General features: G+C 43.6%; 1 protein-coding gene across 2 annotated transcripts; it reads left to right on the forward strand.

The window, feature by feature from the left end:
- The first annotated feature begins 1,636 nt into the window (after positions 1 to 1,636).
- LOC120305555 (protein PML-like) lies at positions 1,637 to 14,885 on the forward strand. 2 transcript variants are annotated; one of them, XM_039337571.1, is made up of 8 exons: positions 1,637 to 1,908; positions 3,405 to 3,883; positions 5,710 to 6,287; positions 8,718 to 8,755; positions 10,363 to 10,636; positions 11,935 to 11,993; positions 12,893 to 13,025; positions 13,843 to 14,885. In XM_039337571.1, the coding sequence occupies exons 1-8, from the start codon at positions 1,858 to 1,860 to the stop codon at positions 14,562 to 14,564; spliced, it is 2,334 nt and encodes a 777-aa protein (XP_039193505.1). In that variant the 5' UTR covers positions 1,637 to 1,857; the 3' UTR covers positions 14,565 to 14,885. The 2 variants fall into 2 exon arrangements, with proteins under 2 accessions (XP_039193505.1, XP_039193506.1); XM_039337572.1 differs by having other exon boundaries at positions 5,767 to 6,287.
- The last annotated feature ends 2,735 nt before the right edge of the window (positions 14,886 to 17,620 follow it).

Below are 17,620 nucleotides of genomic sequence, written 5' to 3' on the forward strand. Positions count from 1 at the left end.
TCCACAAGGATTCCGTATCCTTGCCAAGCAAACTGCACAGATTCCCCAAGAGATTCCAACAGCGTGGGAAAGGATCTTCCAGGGGTTCTCAACCTTGGCAACTTTAAGACTTGTGGACTTCAACTCCCAGCAAAGCTGGCTGAGGAATTCTGGGAGTTGAAGTCCACAAGTCTTAAAGTTGCCAAGGTTGAGAACCCCTGTAGTCCATGGGTAGGCAACCTTGGCTCTTTTATGACTCGTGGACTTCAACTCCCAGAATTCCTGAGCCAGTCCACGAGTCATAAAAGAGCCGAGCTTGCCTACCACTGCACTAAACGGTGCTTCTTGGGGTTTTTTTTAAATCAGGTCTTCCTTTGCCTAATGTTTCCCTGGCAGCCAGCTGGAGAAACGGGGACGGGTGGCATGGGGGGTGGGGGGGGGTAGGAGAGGAAAGTGGGGTAGGGGGGTATGGAAACAGCCCAAAAAACCTCTGAAGATCTTATGGCCCAGCCTTTCCCCAAGCCATCTCCTCCCTAGGTCGCCTCATTTAGACACCTCTTGAGAAAAAGACAATCGGGGTCTTTGGCTGAGCATCTTCAAAAGGTGGGGGAGTTTAAGCACTAAGAAACAGTCACAGGCCTGTCTTGAGCCGACAACCCCTGTCGTGTTTATTGCTTTTATATTCCTTGTTACATACACAAGCTTTCTTAATCATTCAGTGCTTGACAATGGTTTATTCATTGGATAATTCTTTTATCTAACAAACTATTTTCTAGTTACATATTATATGGTCAACAACTAGATAAAGAACAAAGACAGGAAGATAGAAAAAGAAAGGAAGCCTGTGATCTGTTTCAGTACGTGAGGCGTTAGGTCAAGGGGGTGTTCCCTTACCTTTTGGCTGCTTCACTGGGGCAAAGGGTATAGAATTATGAGGTTTGTGGGGGTGCAAAGCAGGGCAGTATGCTGCATGCGCATGTTACCCCTACAGGGGAGGGGCCCAGCTTTCTTCTAAAGATGAAGGAGGGTCTACAAAAGTTAAGATGGCTCAGATGTTTCCAAAAGGTGCCCCAATGCTTCTAGGTTAATAGGGGCAAAGGGTTTAAAAGGCGCCTTCTGTTTTTTCAGTTGGGCATTCCCTTTTTCTCAGTGGGGAATTCATTGCGCCTGTTGGCCTCCGAGCTGTGAATTGGGGCAGAAATTTCAGATCCCAGAAGTTCATGGAAAGAGGGCGATGGAGGGATGTGGACCTTCCTTCCTTCCTTCCTTCCTTTCCTTCCTTCCTTCTCTTTCCCTCCCTGCATCCATCCTTCCTTCCTTCCTTCCTTCCTTCCTTCCTTCCTTCTCTTTCCCTCCCTGCATCTTTCCTTTCTCTTTTCCTTCCTTCCTTCCTTCCTTCCTTCCTTCCTTCCTTCCTTCCTTCCTTCTTTCCTTCCTTCCTTCTCTTTCCCTCCCTCCATCTTTCCTTCCTCCTTTCCTTCCTTCCTCCTCTCCCTCTCTTTTCTTCCTTTCTTTCCTCCCTTTCCTTCTCTTCTTCCCTCCTCCCTTGCTTCCAGATCTCTCTCTCTCTCTCTCTCTCTCTCTCTCTCTCTCTCTCTCTCTTTCAATGCTGCGTAGGATGAACTGCCTGTCCCTGGAGTAAAACCCCCACCCCCACCCCCTTGCAAGGACGTGCCCCCCACCCGAGAAACGTCCGAATCTTCCTGACAGGGGGGAGGGGAGGGGAAGAGCGCGCAACAGGCTTCAGTTTCTCGTGAGTCAGAGGCTTAGAGTTGCGGGGAAAACGAAAGTTGGGTCTCGCAGTTCGCGGGAAACGAAGGATTCCTCCTCCCCGCGGGACGGAGTTGGAGCAGCTGCCCACGTCGCTAACGAGCTGCGATGGACGAAGAAGCCGCCTCGGTGCCGGAGACGTCCGCCTCCCGTTTGACGGTAAGCTTCGGGGAAGGTTTCTGCGGTTTGTTCCGAAGCTCTGCGGGCAACTCCGGAGCAGAGAGAGAGCAGAGACTTACTTGGCCCAGAATGCAGAGCACTGCCCTCCAGTTTGGGGGGGGGAGAGGAAGAAGCCCCCTCCCCCCAAAAATCCTTGGTCCCACCTAAGTGTCTTAAAACTGGGACCTGCGGAGCGAGAGGGAAGACGCTGGCTTTGAGCGTCGGGGGGGCTGCCCCGTGGAGAAGGGCTTGTAAAGATCCGTGCCCCCCCCCATATTCAGCCTCTCTCCCCCCCCAGTAACTGCGGTAACTTTGAAATGGTCACTAAATGAAGTATCGTATCTCGAGGACTACCTGTAGGATGACATGAACTAATTGTCATGGTTCCGATAGACGAGACCAGTAAAAACAGAACTCCAAGGCAAGAGATTTCCTTAAAGAACACATTTATTGGCTACAAAGTACCAGCCCTTTCAAAAGTGAAACCAAGACCAAAGTTGGGTTTCCTAGCAAAAGCGTCAGCAATGACCTTGGTTCCCACAGAACACTTTGTGTTCTAAAAAACTAAAAAAATACTCATCTCCCCTCCAAACTCTGTGGCACCCGAAAACGAGGTGGAAATGGCTTCAGCCAAATTCGTTTGCAGGGTTGACACTAATTCTACTTTATTTTAAGGCTACATGAACAGAATCTTGTAGGTCTGAAGGTACAGGCTTCCTGCTTTAAGCAGGTTGATTTATTCAAGAGGTTCCTTCCTAATTTTATTCCTCTGACCAAAGAGACACGGAGGGTTCCTGCCTCTCTTCTTTGATTGTTGCTTCCCTTCCCTTCGTCCCCCAAGGTCGCCCACGGGTTCCTTTACAATTATTGAGAGTAGAGAAAGCAGTTGATACTGGACCATCAAGCTCAACCTCAGCCTCCTGAAGAGGAGTGGACTTCCACTCCCAGGAACCCCTTAGCGGCCTAGCCTGTTATCTGGGGGAATTCTGGGAGTTCAAGTAGCTGAGGTTAAGAAACACTGGGCAGATGGGTTGAAGATTTACTCTCCAGGACTTCTGGCTATCCTCCAGATTTCAACTCCCAGAATTCTCAGCTGGGGCCATGCTTGCTGGGGAATTCTGGGATTTGAAATCAACCAATCTGGAAGCTGCTGAGATTGGCCAAGATTGGGCGTAGAATTTCTACTGAAAGGTGAGGCCAAATCCACAGCGTTGGAAGGAAACCAAACAAGGAAGCTAATTCCAGTTGTGTTGTTAGGTCCCTTGTGTGCTTTTTGGTTTGCAGTTGACTCTCTTCTCCCTCCTCAGAAAGAATTGAACAAAACCAAAATTGTTGGATGGGAGGGGCTCTGAAAAATGGCCACACCCAACTTTCTATCCGTTCCAGCTAGCAGCGTTTCATTTCCTGCTTGTATTAAAATACAAGCATTTCAGTTGCATTCATTAAACTGAGTTGGGTTAATTTAGACATTTCTTTCGCATCTTCTCCTTCCACAGGAGATGAATGAGGAGCTACAGTTCCTCCTATGTGACAGATGCCACTCAGAGGTCCCACACCCCAAACTCCTGCCCTGCCTTCACAATCTCTGCTCCACGTGCCTTGAGGAAAAGCCGATCGATCTGTGTGTCATCTGTGGAACTCCGTACTTCCACCTTGCAGAGACCCCTGAAAAGCAGGATAATGTGTTCTTCGCCAACCTCCAAGTCAATCTTGATCTCTACCAGAAGGTCACGGGGAGCAAAGAATCGGTTTGTAACAACTGTGAGAAAGAGGCAGCGTTTTGGTGTTTCAGCTGCAAAGAGTTTCTTTGCCTCTCGTGCTTTCGAAGTCACCAGAGATATCTGAAGAAAGAGAGTCATGAAGCCAGGCTGCTGAAGGACTTCCAGGCAGAATCTTGCAAGGAATTCCTTTCAACCATCAGAATGCCCAACACCATGTTTTGTTCCAAGGAGGGACACAATAGCCAGATATTAAGGTAGGTTGTCCATCTATGCTTCATTCTCAAAGTGGAGAACCTCTTTTAAGCCACCACCCTGTTGCCCACTGGCTGGCTTTGCTGTCTGCCCAAAAGCTGATGGTTTTGGAATCTGGAGCAAGAAGCAGTGAGCTTTGTGGCTCCAACAGACATCTGGAGCGAGGCGTAGAGAAGCTTTGAGCTAACTAGCTAAGATAGAACAAGACAATGGGAAGAACAGAAGTGGCCCCAGCTCTAATGAAATTAAGTCCCGGTTGGGTTTCCAGGACACTCCACACGATTTGGAGAATAAGTCCCAGTTCATTCAACATTCTGTGGCATAAGGCAATAAGTGAATAGCCTCCAAAGCAAAGTGTCAGGAAATAGATAGGCAGCCTTTATTGTCATTCTTTTTTACCGTGGATATAATGGCACACATTAAAAATGAAATTTAGTTGCTTGCTCTCAAAGTGTACGCATACATAACCCAATGAGTTCTCATTCTTGCAGATGAGTCTCCAATTTCTCATGAGGGAAGCAGCTTAGCTTGGACAATCATGAATCTGGATATTTCTTTAGGGACAATTGTTCAAGCCTTGTTGGTTTGAACTAGGCTAGGGGTAGGTAACCTTGGCTCTTTTATGACTCCTGGAGTTCAACTCCCAGAATTCCTGGCTTAGCATGGAAACCTCTCCATTTCTCCTCAGCATGGCTGGCTCAGGAATTCTGGGAGTTGAAGTCCACGAGTCATAAAAGAGCCAAGGTTGCCTACCCCTGTCCTAGGAAGACATTTCTCCCAATCTTCCAAGGTGTATATAGTGTATTTCCTCCATAGTTTTAATCTAGTAGTTCCAAATATTACTCAACAGGTAAATGGTTTTGTCCTCTTTAATGGGATTGTGACATTGCTTGAAGATGCTCAGGTTTCTAACATGACTGCACTGGGGGCTAAAGACCCAGTTTTGAGATCCCCTGCAAATGAAGTGACCGGGGATGGACAGCAGCTCCAGTCAAAAATCATATAAAATTCATATATGGTTAGAAAAAATGATTAAAATGCAGATAGAATTTAAATCTGAACTGTTTCTACTAGGAATACTAGCATCTAATTATGGAAAAGAGAATGAATACTTAATATTACATGTATTAACAGCTGCGAGAATAGTATTTGGCTTTGCCCAATTCTGGAAAAATGAAAAGCTACCATCCGACCAAATTATTATTACAAAAATATTGGAATGTGCAGAAATGGATAGACTAACTTTAAGAAATCAAAGAGAAAGAAGTCACAATTTATTTTAAAACTTGGGAAAAATTCTACCAATGGTTAGCAAGATGACAGAATGAGAAAAGGCTATGAAATTAAATAGGGTAAATGATACTTTTTATTCAACATTTATGTTATCTGATTGTTCTGAATATTTTTACATTTTCGAATTTACGTATGTAATTATAATTAATAAGCAGTATATCAGTATTCATAAGTAATAATATTCAATTAGTAATATACTATTAATGGTTTAGCAATTATTGTTATTTTTAGAATGAATGGCTAATTTCTCATTCTTATGATTGGTGATAAATTTATCTTGACATAGCTGTCTAGCATTATATTAATTACTGACATTCAATATGTATACCCAGATGACAATCTGCTTGCTAAAGCGTTGATTTATTGTTGGGGGTAACCCCATTATTGTACCTATCCCTACCTTTGGTTTAACACTTGTTTTCTACCCTATGTTATACCCTACCTATTCTATTCCCTCCCCACCCTTAAAAAATCCAATAATACACACACACACACACACACACAAATCATATGCTTTGCCTTTCTTGATCCCCAGCCTTTACTGCAAGCAATGTTCTCAACCTATGTGTACCATTTGCACCCTATTGGACAGCAAGCACCTGGGTCAACATTGTGACATCAGCAAGGAAATACAATGCAAGCAAGAAGAATTGCAAAACATGAGCGCGGAGCTGAAGGAGAAGAAGAACACTTATGACGAGACCTACAGCAGCCTTGAGAAACAGGTGAGGGACATGGAGCAGTTGAGGAACGAGATGACAGAGCTGATCCAGCAGAAGATAGAGCAGATGATCCAGTGGCTGCGAGAAAAGGGCAAAGGATTCTTAGCCGAAGTAGAAGCCCATCATAGCTACCAAGTGCAAGAAGTAAATAAGAAGCTGCAGGAGACGGACGGAGTGGTCCAGAGAATTACATCCAGCCAGAGGTTGGTGGAGAAGTTACAACTCTATGCTTCTGGCCAGGAGGTGTTGGAGATGCATCCTTTCCTCAGAATGTCCATGGTGGACCTCAAGAAGAAGCAGCCATCTTCCGTAAGGGGAATCGAAATGAAGACTTTCCTGGAAATCAAGGACCAACTCCAAACTTTGCTCGACAGAGTGACAAAAGAGAAAGGTAAGGTTTCGCAAAGATACGCAGGCAGTCCTCGGTTTACAACCGCCATGGGGATTTCTGTTGCTAAGCAATGCAGGAGATGTGGAAATTCTGATGCAACTTATTTTCATATTTGGTGGACTTGTAAAAATATTAACGCTTTTTGGATTATGATTTGGTGGAACATTCAAAATATTTTTAAAAGGAAGATAAAGTTTATTCCTCAACTACTTTTATTAGGGATTTTTGAGGATTTTGATGTTAAAGAAACTATTTTAATGTTGAATTTAATTACAGCAGCAAAGTTATTGATAGGTCGATATTGGAAGAAAGATTCGTTGCCTACATTAGAAGAATGGACATTTAAGGTTTCCAATTTGGCAGAAATGGCTAAAATTTTGCTTATTTAAAGGATCATACACAAGAAAGATATATTATGGTATGGAGAAGATGGATAGATTATATTCAGATTAAATATGGAACTGAAAAGTTCCATTTATTTTATGATTAAAAATAAGTATTATTAATAATAAGGTTTAAAGGGAGTTAAGGGTTAAGTATGATATTAATTGTACAAATTGTTAAACTTGTTTATCTTATGATTAATATATTTGTTAACTTAATTAGATTATGTTTAATATGTTTGATATACCCTGTATTTGGTTCCGAGAAGTGGGGGGTGGGTGGGGGGTAGGGGAGTGGGTTATTGGATTTATTATATAATTATTAATAAAACTTTTTAATAAAAAAGCAATGCATTTATGAAGTGAGTCATCAGGGAACTGGGTCCAATTTTAGGATCCTTTCTACCACGGTCATTAAAGGGACTTCTGTGGTCTTTAAGTGAATCCAGCTTGCCCCACTGACTTTGCTCGTCGGAAGCCACCCAGAGGTGTCGGAGACAAGATGGGGAGCAAATAAATTTCACAATCAATAAAACTAGGAAAGACGCAAATGGAATTTATGGCAGTTGACCGCAGGATGCTGCCAACTGCCAAAAATGTGAGCTGGTTGCCAAGTACCCAAAGTACAACCACATGACCGTGGGAATGGTTGTAACTTTGAGGACAGGTTATATATTATAATAATAATAATAATAATAATAATAATAATAATAATAATAATAATAACAACAACAACAACAACAACAACAACAACAACAACAATAATAATAATAATAAAGTTGGAAGGGACCTTGAAGGTCATCTAGTCCAACGCCCTGCTCAGGCAGGAAACCCTGTACCATTTCAGATAAATGGTTGTCCCATCTCTTCTTAAAAATGTCCAGTGTTGCAGAATTCAGAGCTTCTAGAGGTAGGTCGTTCCACTGGTTAATTGTTCTAACTGTCAGGAAGTTTCTCCTTAGTACTAGGTTGCTTCTCATCTTGATTAGTTTCCATCTGTTGCTTCTTGTCTTGCCTTCAGACACCTTGGAGAATAGCTTGACTCCCTCTTCTTTGGGGCAGCTCCTGAGATACTGGAAGACTGCTATCATGCCCCCTCGTCCTTCTCTTCGTTAAACTAGACATACCCATTTACCGTTCCTTATATATTTTAGCTTCCAGTCCCCTGATCATCTTTGTTGCTCTTCTCTGCACTCTTTCTAGAGTCTCGACATCTTTTTTATATTTTTTTCCAGGGCTGTTTTAACTTTAAACCATCATTAACCTGGAATAGTAACCGGATTCCCTATTTTGCATGGGAAAAATCCCAGATTTACATCCTAAGTGTCTTGAATTAAAAATTCAGCGAGAGAAAATGGGACGGCCTTACTTGGGGGAACACAGAGACCCAGACGACCGTGGAGTTGGCTGCCCCCAGGAGAACACCTCCCGGCTTATTTTTATAATGTTTTTATCATGTTAAAGCTTTTATATTAATTCTGATTTAATGTTGAGTTGATTGCTTCTATTTTACACCAGCCAGAGCCCTTCTCTGAGAGAGAGGGAGGGCAGATTAAAAATACTTTATATAAATAAATAGGTAAATAAATAAATAAAGACATGGAGGCTCGTGGCTAGTCCCAGTAGAGCAATCTTTGCGCAACCAGTTCTTTCCCAGAGCATCTGGAGCTACAAAACCAACACCAGGTACCAGTTTAATAGTGCCTTTTAAGAGGCTAGCCCAACTTTGGCAACTTTAAGACTGTGGACTTAAACTCCCAGAATCCCCCAGCCAGCCATGCTGAGGTATTCTGGGAGCAGAACTCCACAAGTCTTAAAGTTGCCACGTTTGGAGACCCACTGGGCTAGAGTCGTGGCACGGAACGACTTTAGTAATTCTGGCTGAATTTAGTCTATTATCGCTCTTTCCAAGGTCCGAAACACCTAGCTTTCTGGATGAGACCATGTTGGCATAAACCAGCAGAAACTGTAGAACGACGTTTTTATGACTGTGTCTTTCACTCTGCTGCCCAATTTTCTAACCCTTTGGTTTTTCTGCCTTCTTCAGAAGCTGATCCAGCTAAAGCTCAAAGAGAGCCTCCAAAGGTGAGAAGGCTGGCATGTGCAACTTATATAGTGACGGCAGGTTACCCTGTGGCGGTTCAAAATCAGGAGCCTTTGTCAAGGAATGTAAGGTTTTTAAGAAGAGATTGGGCGACCATTTGTCTGAAATGGTGCAGGGTCTCCTGCTTGAGCAGGGGGTTGGACTAGAAGACCTTCCAACTCTGAATTTGTTTGTTAAAAGGCCTAGGTTTTGTGAGTTACGGCACATGTTATCAGATGGAAATGTTATTGCCAATCAAAATATTACGACATCAGTGTTGGCCCTGAAAATGAAGATTCAGGTTTTGTATTAGATCAATGATGGCGAAACTTTTAGAGACCGAGTGCCCCAAAACTGCCCCCCAACCCCGTCCACACTCTGCCCTGCCCACTGGCCCACCCACCACCTCCACCTGGGCAGCCCAGCAGCGCCATGGTAGCCATGCCCTCCACTCGCACCCTGCAGCATCATCTGCGCGCAATGGGGCGCAAGGGCGGAGTCTTGTCCCCGCTGCCCAGCTACCATGCCCTTGGCTCCGCTGCTTCATGTGGGCCGCGCCCAGGGGCAACTCTCCCCCGGGGGGGCTGCTGATGAGGGGCTGTGGGAGGAGGCGGGGCTGGGGAGACGGTGCGTGTGCCCACAGAGAGGGCTCCGAGTGCCGCCTCTGGCACCGATGCCATAGGTTCGCCACCACTGTATTAGATTGTGTACATTCCTGTATAGGTGGTAACAGAATAACAGAACAGCAGACTAATTGAGCTGGAAGGGACCTTGGAGGTCTTCTAGTCCAACCCCCTGCTCAGGCAGGAAACCCTATGCCATTTCAAACAAGTGGTTGTTCAATCTCTTTGTCAACGCTGCAAATATTGTATATTTTTGCTTTGACAATATGCAGAACTGTCTGGTATTTTGGGGGTTAATACAGAGCAGAAGGGGGTGGGGGCAAAGCAGTGGGAAAGAAAGAGGAAGGAAACCTTTGATCTTCACACTAATTGGATAATGTGATATATGACAGTTAATTTAGGGAGGGACCATGCTGATAATTAAACTGCTCAGAGGAAGAGAATTTAGATCTTAGCATAAGCCTCCGTTATGCTTGTGCCGACATTTTGTAACAATAAAAAACTTTTAGGAAAATCAATGCCTGGAAGTTCTTTGAAGTGTTTCATAACCATAACACTCTTCTTAAAAACTTACAGTGGTTTTTGACTTATAAGCACAATTGAGCCCAGAATTTCTATTGCTAAGTGAGACATTGGTTAAGTGAGTTTGGCCCTATTTTACGACCTTTCTTGCCCCAGTTGTTAAGGGAACCACTGCAGTTGTGAAGGTAATACCGCGTTTGTTAAATGAACCCAGCTTTCCCCGTTGACTTTGCCGGTCCGAAGATTGCAAAAGGGGATCGCCTGACCCTGGGACACTGCAGCCATCATAAATACGAGTCAGGGGATACTGCCAAGGTCATAAGGGTAAAAAACAGCCATAAGTCACTTTTTTTAGTGCCGTTGTAGCTTTGATCAGTCACTAAACGAATGGTTGTAAGTTGAGAACTACCTGTACCAAAATACAGGTGAATAATATCATCATGGTTTTTTTTTTTTCCTTCTAGGACCTTTTGGGAAAGTCACCGCTCAAAAGGAAATACGCTGAAGGGGAAACAAACACTGACAGCTATCCAAAAATTGTCAAAATTGAGCCATTAACTGATGAAGAATGGAATGCTTCCCCCAAAGCGTCTTGCAGCTGTTTGACGATGGATGAACCAGGGACCAGTTATGGATCCACCGGTGGTGGCTTTGTCTCAGGAAGTCCAGGGGGCCTCAACAAAAACCCATTTGATGGTCCAGAGAGTGTTGATGGCTGCTCAGATTTATCTGATCCAGGTAGCGTTGTATCCAGGATGCTTCGTCTTGAAATTTCGAGAGCATTTCAGTTCATGCATAAAATAGATACTCTTTTTTGGAGGTGTGAAGGACAGTTTCTTTTCTGGGTGAGGTTCATGCCAAGGAAGGCCTGAGATAAAGCTGCCACGATACAATGATTGATGAAAAGACCTTTTGATTATTTAAAGGAGCAGTTATCAATGCCTTATAAAAATTACAAGCAATAGATTATTTATTGGTGTCCCTGCCTTTATTATGTTTATAACTAACTCGGCAAACATACTTAATACTCCTTCCTCTGCCTGTTTTTCCCTAAAAACACAACCTTGAGAGATGGGCTTTCATGCCTAAGAACTCACCTGGCCTCCTGGTTTCTACCTGTAATGCAAGCTTGCATTACACAAAAGCAATTTTTTTTAAAAAAAAAAAAGAGGAAGAGATAGAGTAAGCGTTAATTTGGGAAAAAAAATATTGGCTAAGTTGACCTTGACCCTTGTTTGATGGTCCTTCATATAATATTCTCTGAACCCAAAGAGATCTAAGTTTGGTTTGAAATGATTCAGAGGAGATATGGCCAACCAATATTCCATATATTTTAAGATGATCAGTGGTAATATTCCTTGAAACTATTTTTTTTTAAAAAGGATCTGTATGATCTAGAGACTATCCTAAATTATTCGCTTGAGAAATTGTACTTCAATTATTACCTGCCTCAAATTCCCCTTCTCACTTCTCTGCATGGGAGTCCTAGTTTACTTATGAATGCCAGACAAATTGTGGCATTTGAAGACTCTTAGTAGCTAAGTGAAGCAGTAGGTGTGAATTTAAATGGACTCCAGAAGATGGTAGAGGACAGGAAGACCTGGAGGAACGTTGTCCATGGGGTCGCGATGGGTCGGACACGACTTCGCAGTTAACAACAACAACAAAAGTAGCTAAGTAGATGGAAGGAAAGGGAAGAAGAGAACAACCAGCAGGTAGATCAGGCCCAGAATTCCCCAGCCAGCGTGCCTGGTTGAAGAATTCTGGGAGTTGTTCACAAGTCATAAAAGGACCATGTTTGAAGACCCCTGAAGTAGTGACGTGTTGCGACGTATTGCAACTTTTTTTGCATTGCCGGAGCTGGGGTGGGCGCGGCCTCTGTATGATTCAACCAGCCTGCAGGCGGGCAGTTTGGCACCCCTGATCTATGTGGTCATTAAGACGTGATGCTGACTTGATGGAACGTTGTCATAGAAGTAGCTTTTCATTGTGATTTCATTGTGGCAGCTCCTTCACTTTTGTTCTTTCTTTGGCAGAAGAGGACTCCTTGATAAACATTTCTTCAGAAGAAGAATCCACTGAGGATGAATCCGGGGTGAGGGCATAGTCACCTAGTTCCAGAATGTCACCTCATTGGCATTCTCCTCATGAGTTTCTGCCCCGATGATTTGTAGACCAACAAATCTGAGGACACCTATCTGTGCCACCTCAAGAAATGATTCACGGATCCTCCTGTAAGGACCCACCCCACTTTGCATCTTAAGAAGACAGAACTCTTGGAATAATTCTTCCAACAGGAATCCTTTATTAAGAGAGAATGGTTGCAGGCATGCTAGACAGGATTTGGGGTTCAAGCTCTCCCATTCAAGGTTTTAAGGGGTTCCCCAGTAGTCCCACCCAATCAACCCCCCTTCCAGTGATAGTTTCAAGTATCACAATTCCGCCCCCTTTCTTCTTTCTTCCGTCTGGATGGAGACTTCAGATAACTACATGAAAGGCAACTACCCTCCTTTGGTATGCTAACACTTCGAGGTTACAATAAACACACATTCAGCATTCCACTCTTTGAAGTGTAAAGAAGGAAGTGAGGGCCATAAAGCCCCTTTGTTCTCCCCTTTCTCTCCCTCTTATGGCAGAATCCAGAGAAGGCAGAATTGGGAGTTTCTATATTTGATAATTTAAAGATGAAATATAATTGGATTCTGACACCTCCTTTCACTCTGTTGACTGGGATAGCAGTATCTCAGCTGACTCGGTTATTTGGTTATTTGGCCCGTTTCATATGACTTCTTGTCATGAAAGGGGGATCTTAACTTCAATTTATTTACTGCAATATATCTGTTGGTTCTTGAAGTTGTTATAAGACTCTTCCCTGGACAATTGAGCTCCATGGTTCAATTCTTCCAGTTTTTACCAAATCATCACGATAGAGGGGACAAGTCAAATAATTCTGGATCTCCAGAGCATCACACTACTTGTTCATCTTTTTTGCAGGCCTCAGTCTTGCCTCTGGACATCAGTCCTACATCACCAGTTGACCAGGAAAGCCCAATGAAGTATCCGTGCAGCACATCTGAAGATCTTAGCTTGGAGTCCAAGATCATATTCTTTGACCTCAAGGTTCTGCGTAAGTATCCTTGGTCTCCAGGATATTTCTGATCATATGTATCCTGGGAGCCATATGTGGTCATCTTGCCTGAAGTAGGTCAACCCAATCTTCTGTTTCCTAGAATGACCTGTAACCACAAAGCCTGAGTGACCCCATCACCTCACCCATGAGGGGTGCAGGTATCCCCAGAAGATTCCATCATTTGTTCTTCTTCAGTTGTTTCTGTAGAGGAATGTTCTTACTACATGTTGGGTCTCAAAGGCTGATCACAATCTTTTTTTATTTAGCAACCAAGAAGAAATTTTCAGTATTATTTGCTCTTTCAGCATTTATCTCTTTTCCTCCCTGTTCACTAGTACAGGTAGTCCTTGAGTTATGACCACAATCGAGTCCAGAATTTATGTTGATAAGTGAGAAACGTGTTAAGCAAGTTTTGCCCTGTTTTACAATTTTTCTTGCTTCATTTCATAAGTGAATCACTGCAGTTGTTAAGTTAGTAACACGGTTGCTAAGTGAATCTGACTCTCCCTTGACTTCACTTGTCAGACGGTCGCAAAAGAGAATCACATGACTGCAACCGTCATAAATGTGAGTCAGTTTTCAAGCATCCAAATGTAAATCACATGACCGTGGGGAGGCTGCAATGGTCATAAGTGTGAAAAATGATCATAAGTCACTTTGTTCAGTGCTGTTGTAATTTCAAACGGTCACCAACTATGCTGTTGTAAGTTGAGGACTACGTGTATTCTTATTTTTGTTAGGTATGAGAACCATTTTAAGATCCATAACTTTCATCCATCAGCCCAGACCAATGAAGTCTCTCTTTTCATTGCAGCAGGAAACATCCTTCACCTGGTCGCGCTTGGAGAAGAAACCCCCCCTTTCAGTGTCATGATTTCTTGCCTCAAAAACACAGATGACAAAGTCTGTATGCATGGAGTGGATGAGTTCCTGGAATATCTCAGCACCCTCCATAGGCCCATTTTTGTGGGATACAAGTTATGGTCCATGGAACTGCCTGCTCTGCTTGATTCCCTTCGAAAGATCAACAAAGAAAAACAGTTTAAAGAGTCCATCTTTGGTTTCCTGGATGTTTTGCCCTTCATCAGAGAGAAATTCCCTGAAAATCCGAATTATACACTGAAAAAATTAGACAGGAAGTATCGTCAGGGCCAGTTGGATTGCACCAAAGCAGGTGAATGTGCCATAGCTCTGAAGGAGCTCTGCACCTTCTTGAAAATTAACCCCGTGACCCAAAAAAACCAGATAATCGCCTGTTCCAGCTTCAGATGTTACTCCTCCCTTCAACCACTCTGGGAGAAGAAAGTCCTCACCCAGCCCTCCAGGCGGACTTTGGCCCTACACAACATCTCCCTTCTCAAACTGCAGTCTGTCTATCAAAAAGACCCCGAGAAAGGGCTAAAGAAACTCTGCAGGCGTTTGAACACCAAACGGAGGACGGGCGAGAAAAAAATTCAGAGGTTGAGCAAGATCCGCAGCTATTTCCAAAGCCTCCCCTCGTCATCTCAATGTTCTTCACTTCCACAGATTTGTTAAATGACACTCTCATTTTTATGGGATTAGTAATAGTAACAGTAATAAAGTTGTAAGGGACCTTGGAGGTCATCGAGTCCAACCCCCTGCTCAGGCAGGAAACCCTTCAGATGCTTTGGAGAACAGCTTGACTCCCTCTTCTTTGGGGCAGCCCCTGAGATATTGGAACACTGCTATCATGTCCCCCCTCGTCCTCCTCTTCGTTAAACTAGCCGAATTAAGATTAAGTCACCCCTCTGTACACAAGGGAATTACCTTGAAATAAAACCACACAGACTGGCTGGTACATCTGGCCAAAGAGTCTGTGACTTGAGTTTACATAGACCACATCATCGTGTTTTATGGAATCCACCAAAGAGGGTTATTAGGTTGGTGCATTAGGCTAAGCCATGAGCCTTGATTTGCAAACCACAACGTGACAAGATCACGCACATGTAGAACACCTGGTTTTTGTATAGGAAATGGTAAAGCTAGAATGCAGAATACAACTATTTTTAAGGCACAACTTGAAATTGTCTGGGCCCCAGTTCCCAGAATTGGGAGAGGATTGAGGACCAGACATTTTCAAGTAGCCAAGATTGGAAAGCACGGGTTTAAGATAAGATCCGTTTGTCTTTCCTACAAATATCACATTGTTATACAGTATTTTGGGGTGGGGGAGGAGCAGAAGCCTACTATAAAATCCAAGCAGGGATACTGCATCGAGCTATCATACTTTGTTTGTAGCTTGTGTAAGGTCTCAGTTCCTTATGTGAACTTGAGATATTAATCTAATCAGATAACCCAAGCAGAGACTTCTTGATCAAGCAGAACTTTATTTGATCAAATTAAGCAGCTGGGTGGCCAACAATCTGGAACGCTGGCAGAGTTATGTCAGAGGTGCTACACCTTAGAAAGTTGGTAGCATTGCTTTATAAACTTGGTTAGCCAATGAAAATCAAAGAGAGCCATTATATCATAAAAAGATATCAATCATTCCTGTACACTCCAATAATAATAATAATAATAATAATAAAGTTGGAAGGGACCTTGGAGGTCATCGAGTCCAACCCCCTGCTCAGGCAGGAAACCCTATACCATTTCAGACAAATGGCTGTCCAGTCTCTTCTTACAAGCCTTCAGGGATGGAGCATTCACCGCTTTTGGAGACAGGTTGTTCCACTGATTAATTGTTCTCGCTGTCAGGAAGTTTCTCTTCAGTTCTAGGTTGCTTCTCTCCTTGACTAGTTTCCATCCGTTGCTTCTTGTCCGGCCTTCAGGCGCTTTGGAGAATAGCTTGACTCCCTCTTCTTTGGGGTAGCCCCTGAGATACTGGAACACTGCTATCATGTCCTCCCTCGTCCTTCTCTTCATTAAACTAGACATGCCCAATTCCAGCAACCGTCCTGCATATGTTTTAGCCTCCAGTCCCCTAATCATCTTATTGCCTCCTTCAGTATATTGCATCCATATACATGTTTCCCACACTTGCATGAAATTTCTCTGGTGCAAAAGCTGGTTACAAAAAGCAAGAAAGCAACAGACTAAATGATTTTCCTTTGTTCCAGAACCCTTGTATAGTGTGAAACAGCCCAGAAGATCAGGAATTTCCAATTCCCACAAGGATTAACCTTGCAAGTCCATGAGTGGCTGAGCTCACACATTCTGCAGCTAAAACATGGCTAATGTTAGATTCTTTTGAACCAGCCAGAATGTCTGTCTAGTAATAAACTAGCATATATGAATTAGGGCTTCCAAACATGACCAACTTAATTTTTATACAGCAACTAAGTAAAAAGAAATTAAGCAATTCAGCAACATGTCCCGTTTGATATGTGTAATTTTACTCAAAAACACTGGAACAAAGCAGGGGTCTTCAAACTTGGCCCTTTTATGACTTGTGGACTTCAACTCCCAGAATTCCTCAGCCGGGCATGCTGGCTGAGGAATTCTGGGAGTTGAAGTCCACAGGTCATACAAGGGCCAGGTTTGAAGACCCCTGGCCTAAAGCAAACCTCATTCTAGACCTAGGTTCAAATTCCCTACCTGACCTCAGAACTTGGGGGAGAAAGCAGTCAAGTTCCCTTCAGGTTGTTTCTGCAGGGGTAAAATTAGGGGAGATTCTTACATAAATCATATTAAGCACCCAGAGGAAAGGTGAACCTCTTGTTATTATTGCTTTTGAGTCTGAGGGCCCTTAGATGCCATCCTTGGTCTTGCAGGTTCAAGACATGGTGGACCTGCCTAAAATTCTTCTCCCAGTTTCTAAGTCTTGTGGAGGCTTCTATCTTTTCTCCTCCAGATCCTTCTTGTGTGTCTCTGGAGATTCTCAATCATCCAGGTCATGGTTGTCCCACAGGTACTTTTTTTCCAAAAGGCAACAGGACTTTCTTAACAGAATAACAGTTGGAAGGTGTTGAGTCCTCGGCTTAATGGCGAATGAGCACAGAACATCTTGTAGTGTCAAGAAGTCTTTATTGTAGTCTCTTCTGCTCTGTTACAGCTCTGAGGCTCGCAGGCCTCTCTGCTTCCTTAATAACGTTCCCCGGGCAGAATGGCAACAATTAGGCGCGCTCCGCACCTCGCGCATGTGCGCGAAGCCGGCGCCAGCCAGTCTGGTCCCGGGCAGCTTGCAACTGCCCAGGACCATTGCAACATCCTGAGCCTGCCTTTGCAGGCTCAGGACACAACAGAAGGGACCTTGGAGATCTTCTAGTCCAACCCCCTGCTCAAGCAGAAAACCCTATACCAGGGGTAGGCAGCCTTGGCTATGCTGGTTCAGGAATTCTGGGAGTTGAAGTCCATGAGTCATAAAGGAGCCAAGGTTGCCTACCCCTGCCCTATACCATTTCAGACAAATGGTTGTCCAGTCTCTTCTTGTTTTTTTTTTCCTCTAAAAACATTCCACTTCTCATCCATTAAGCTTCTTCTGAAGAACGGAAGAAGCTTCTTGGATAAGAAGCAAAATATTTTTTTTTTAAAAAAAAACAAACCCAGAAAGTTTGCTTGTTTTTTGGAAAAAGCACCTTTGGGATACTCAAATCCTCTTTGGCCCTATGCAAATCTAAGTACTTTCAGGA

Source organism: Crotalus tigris, unplaced genomic scaffold, assembly GCF_016545835.1.
Source record: "Crotalus tigris isolate CLP2741 ecotype Arizona unplaced genomic scaffold, ASM1654583v1 scf7180000017683.1919423, whole genome shotgun sequence".
Lineage (NCBI taxonomy): Eukaryota > Metazoa > Chordata > Lepidosauria > Squamata > Viperidae > Crotalus > Crotalus tigris.

Excerpts from the sequence above, each read along its gene's own strand:
- LOC120305555 (XM_039337571.1), top strand. The coding sequence starts at position 1,858 with ATGGACGAAGAAGCCGCCTCGGTGCCGGAGACGTCCGCCTCCCGTTTG. Across the intron at positions 1,909-3,404 it reads CGTCCGCCTCCCGTTTGACG|GAGATGAATGAGGAGCTACA; the intron begins GTAAGCTTCGGG and ends CTCCTTCCACAG. Across the intron at positions 13,026-13,842 it reads CTTTGACCTCAAGGTTCTGC|CAGGAAACATCCTTCACCTG; the intron begins GTAAGTATCCTT and ends TTTTCATTGCAG.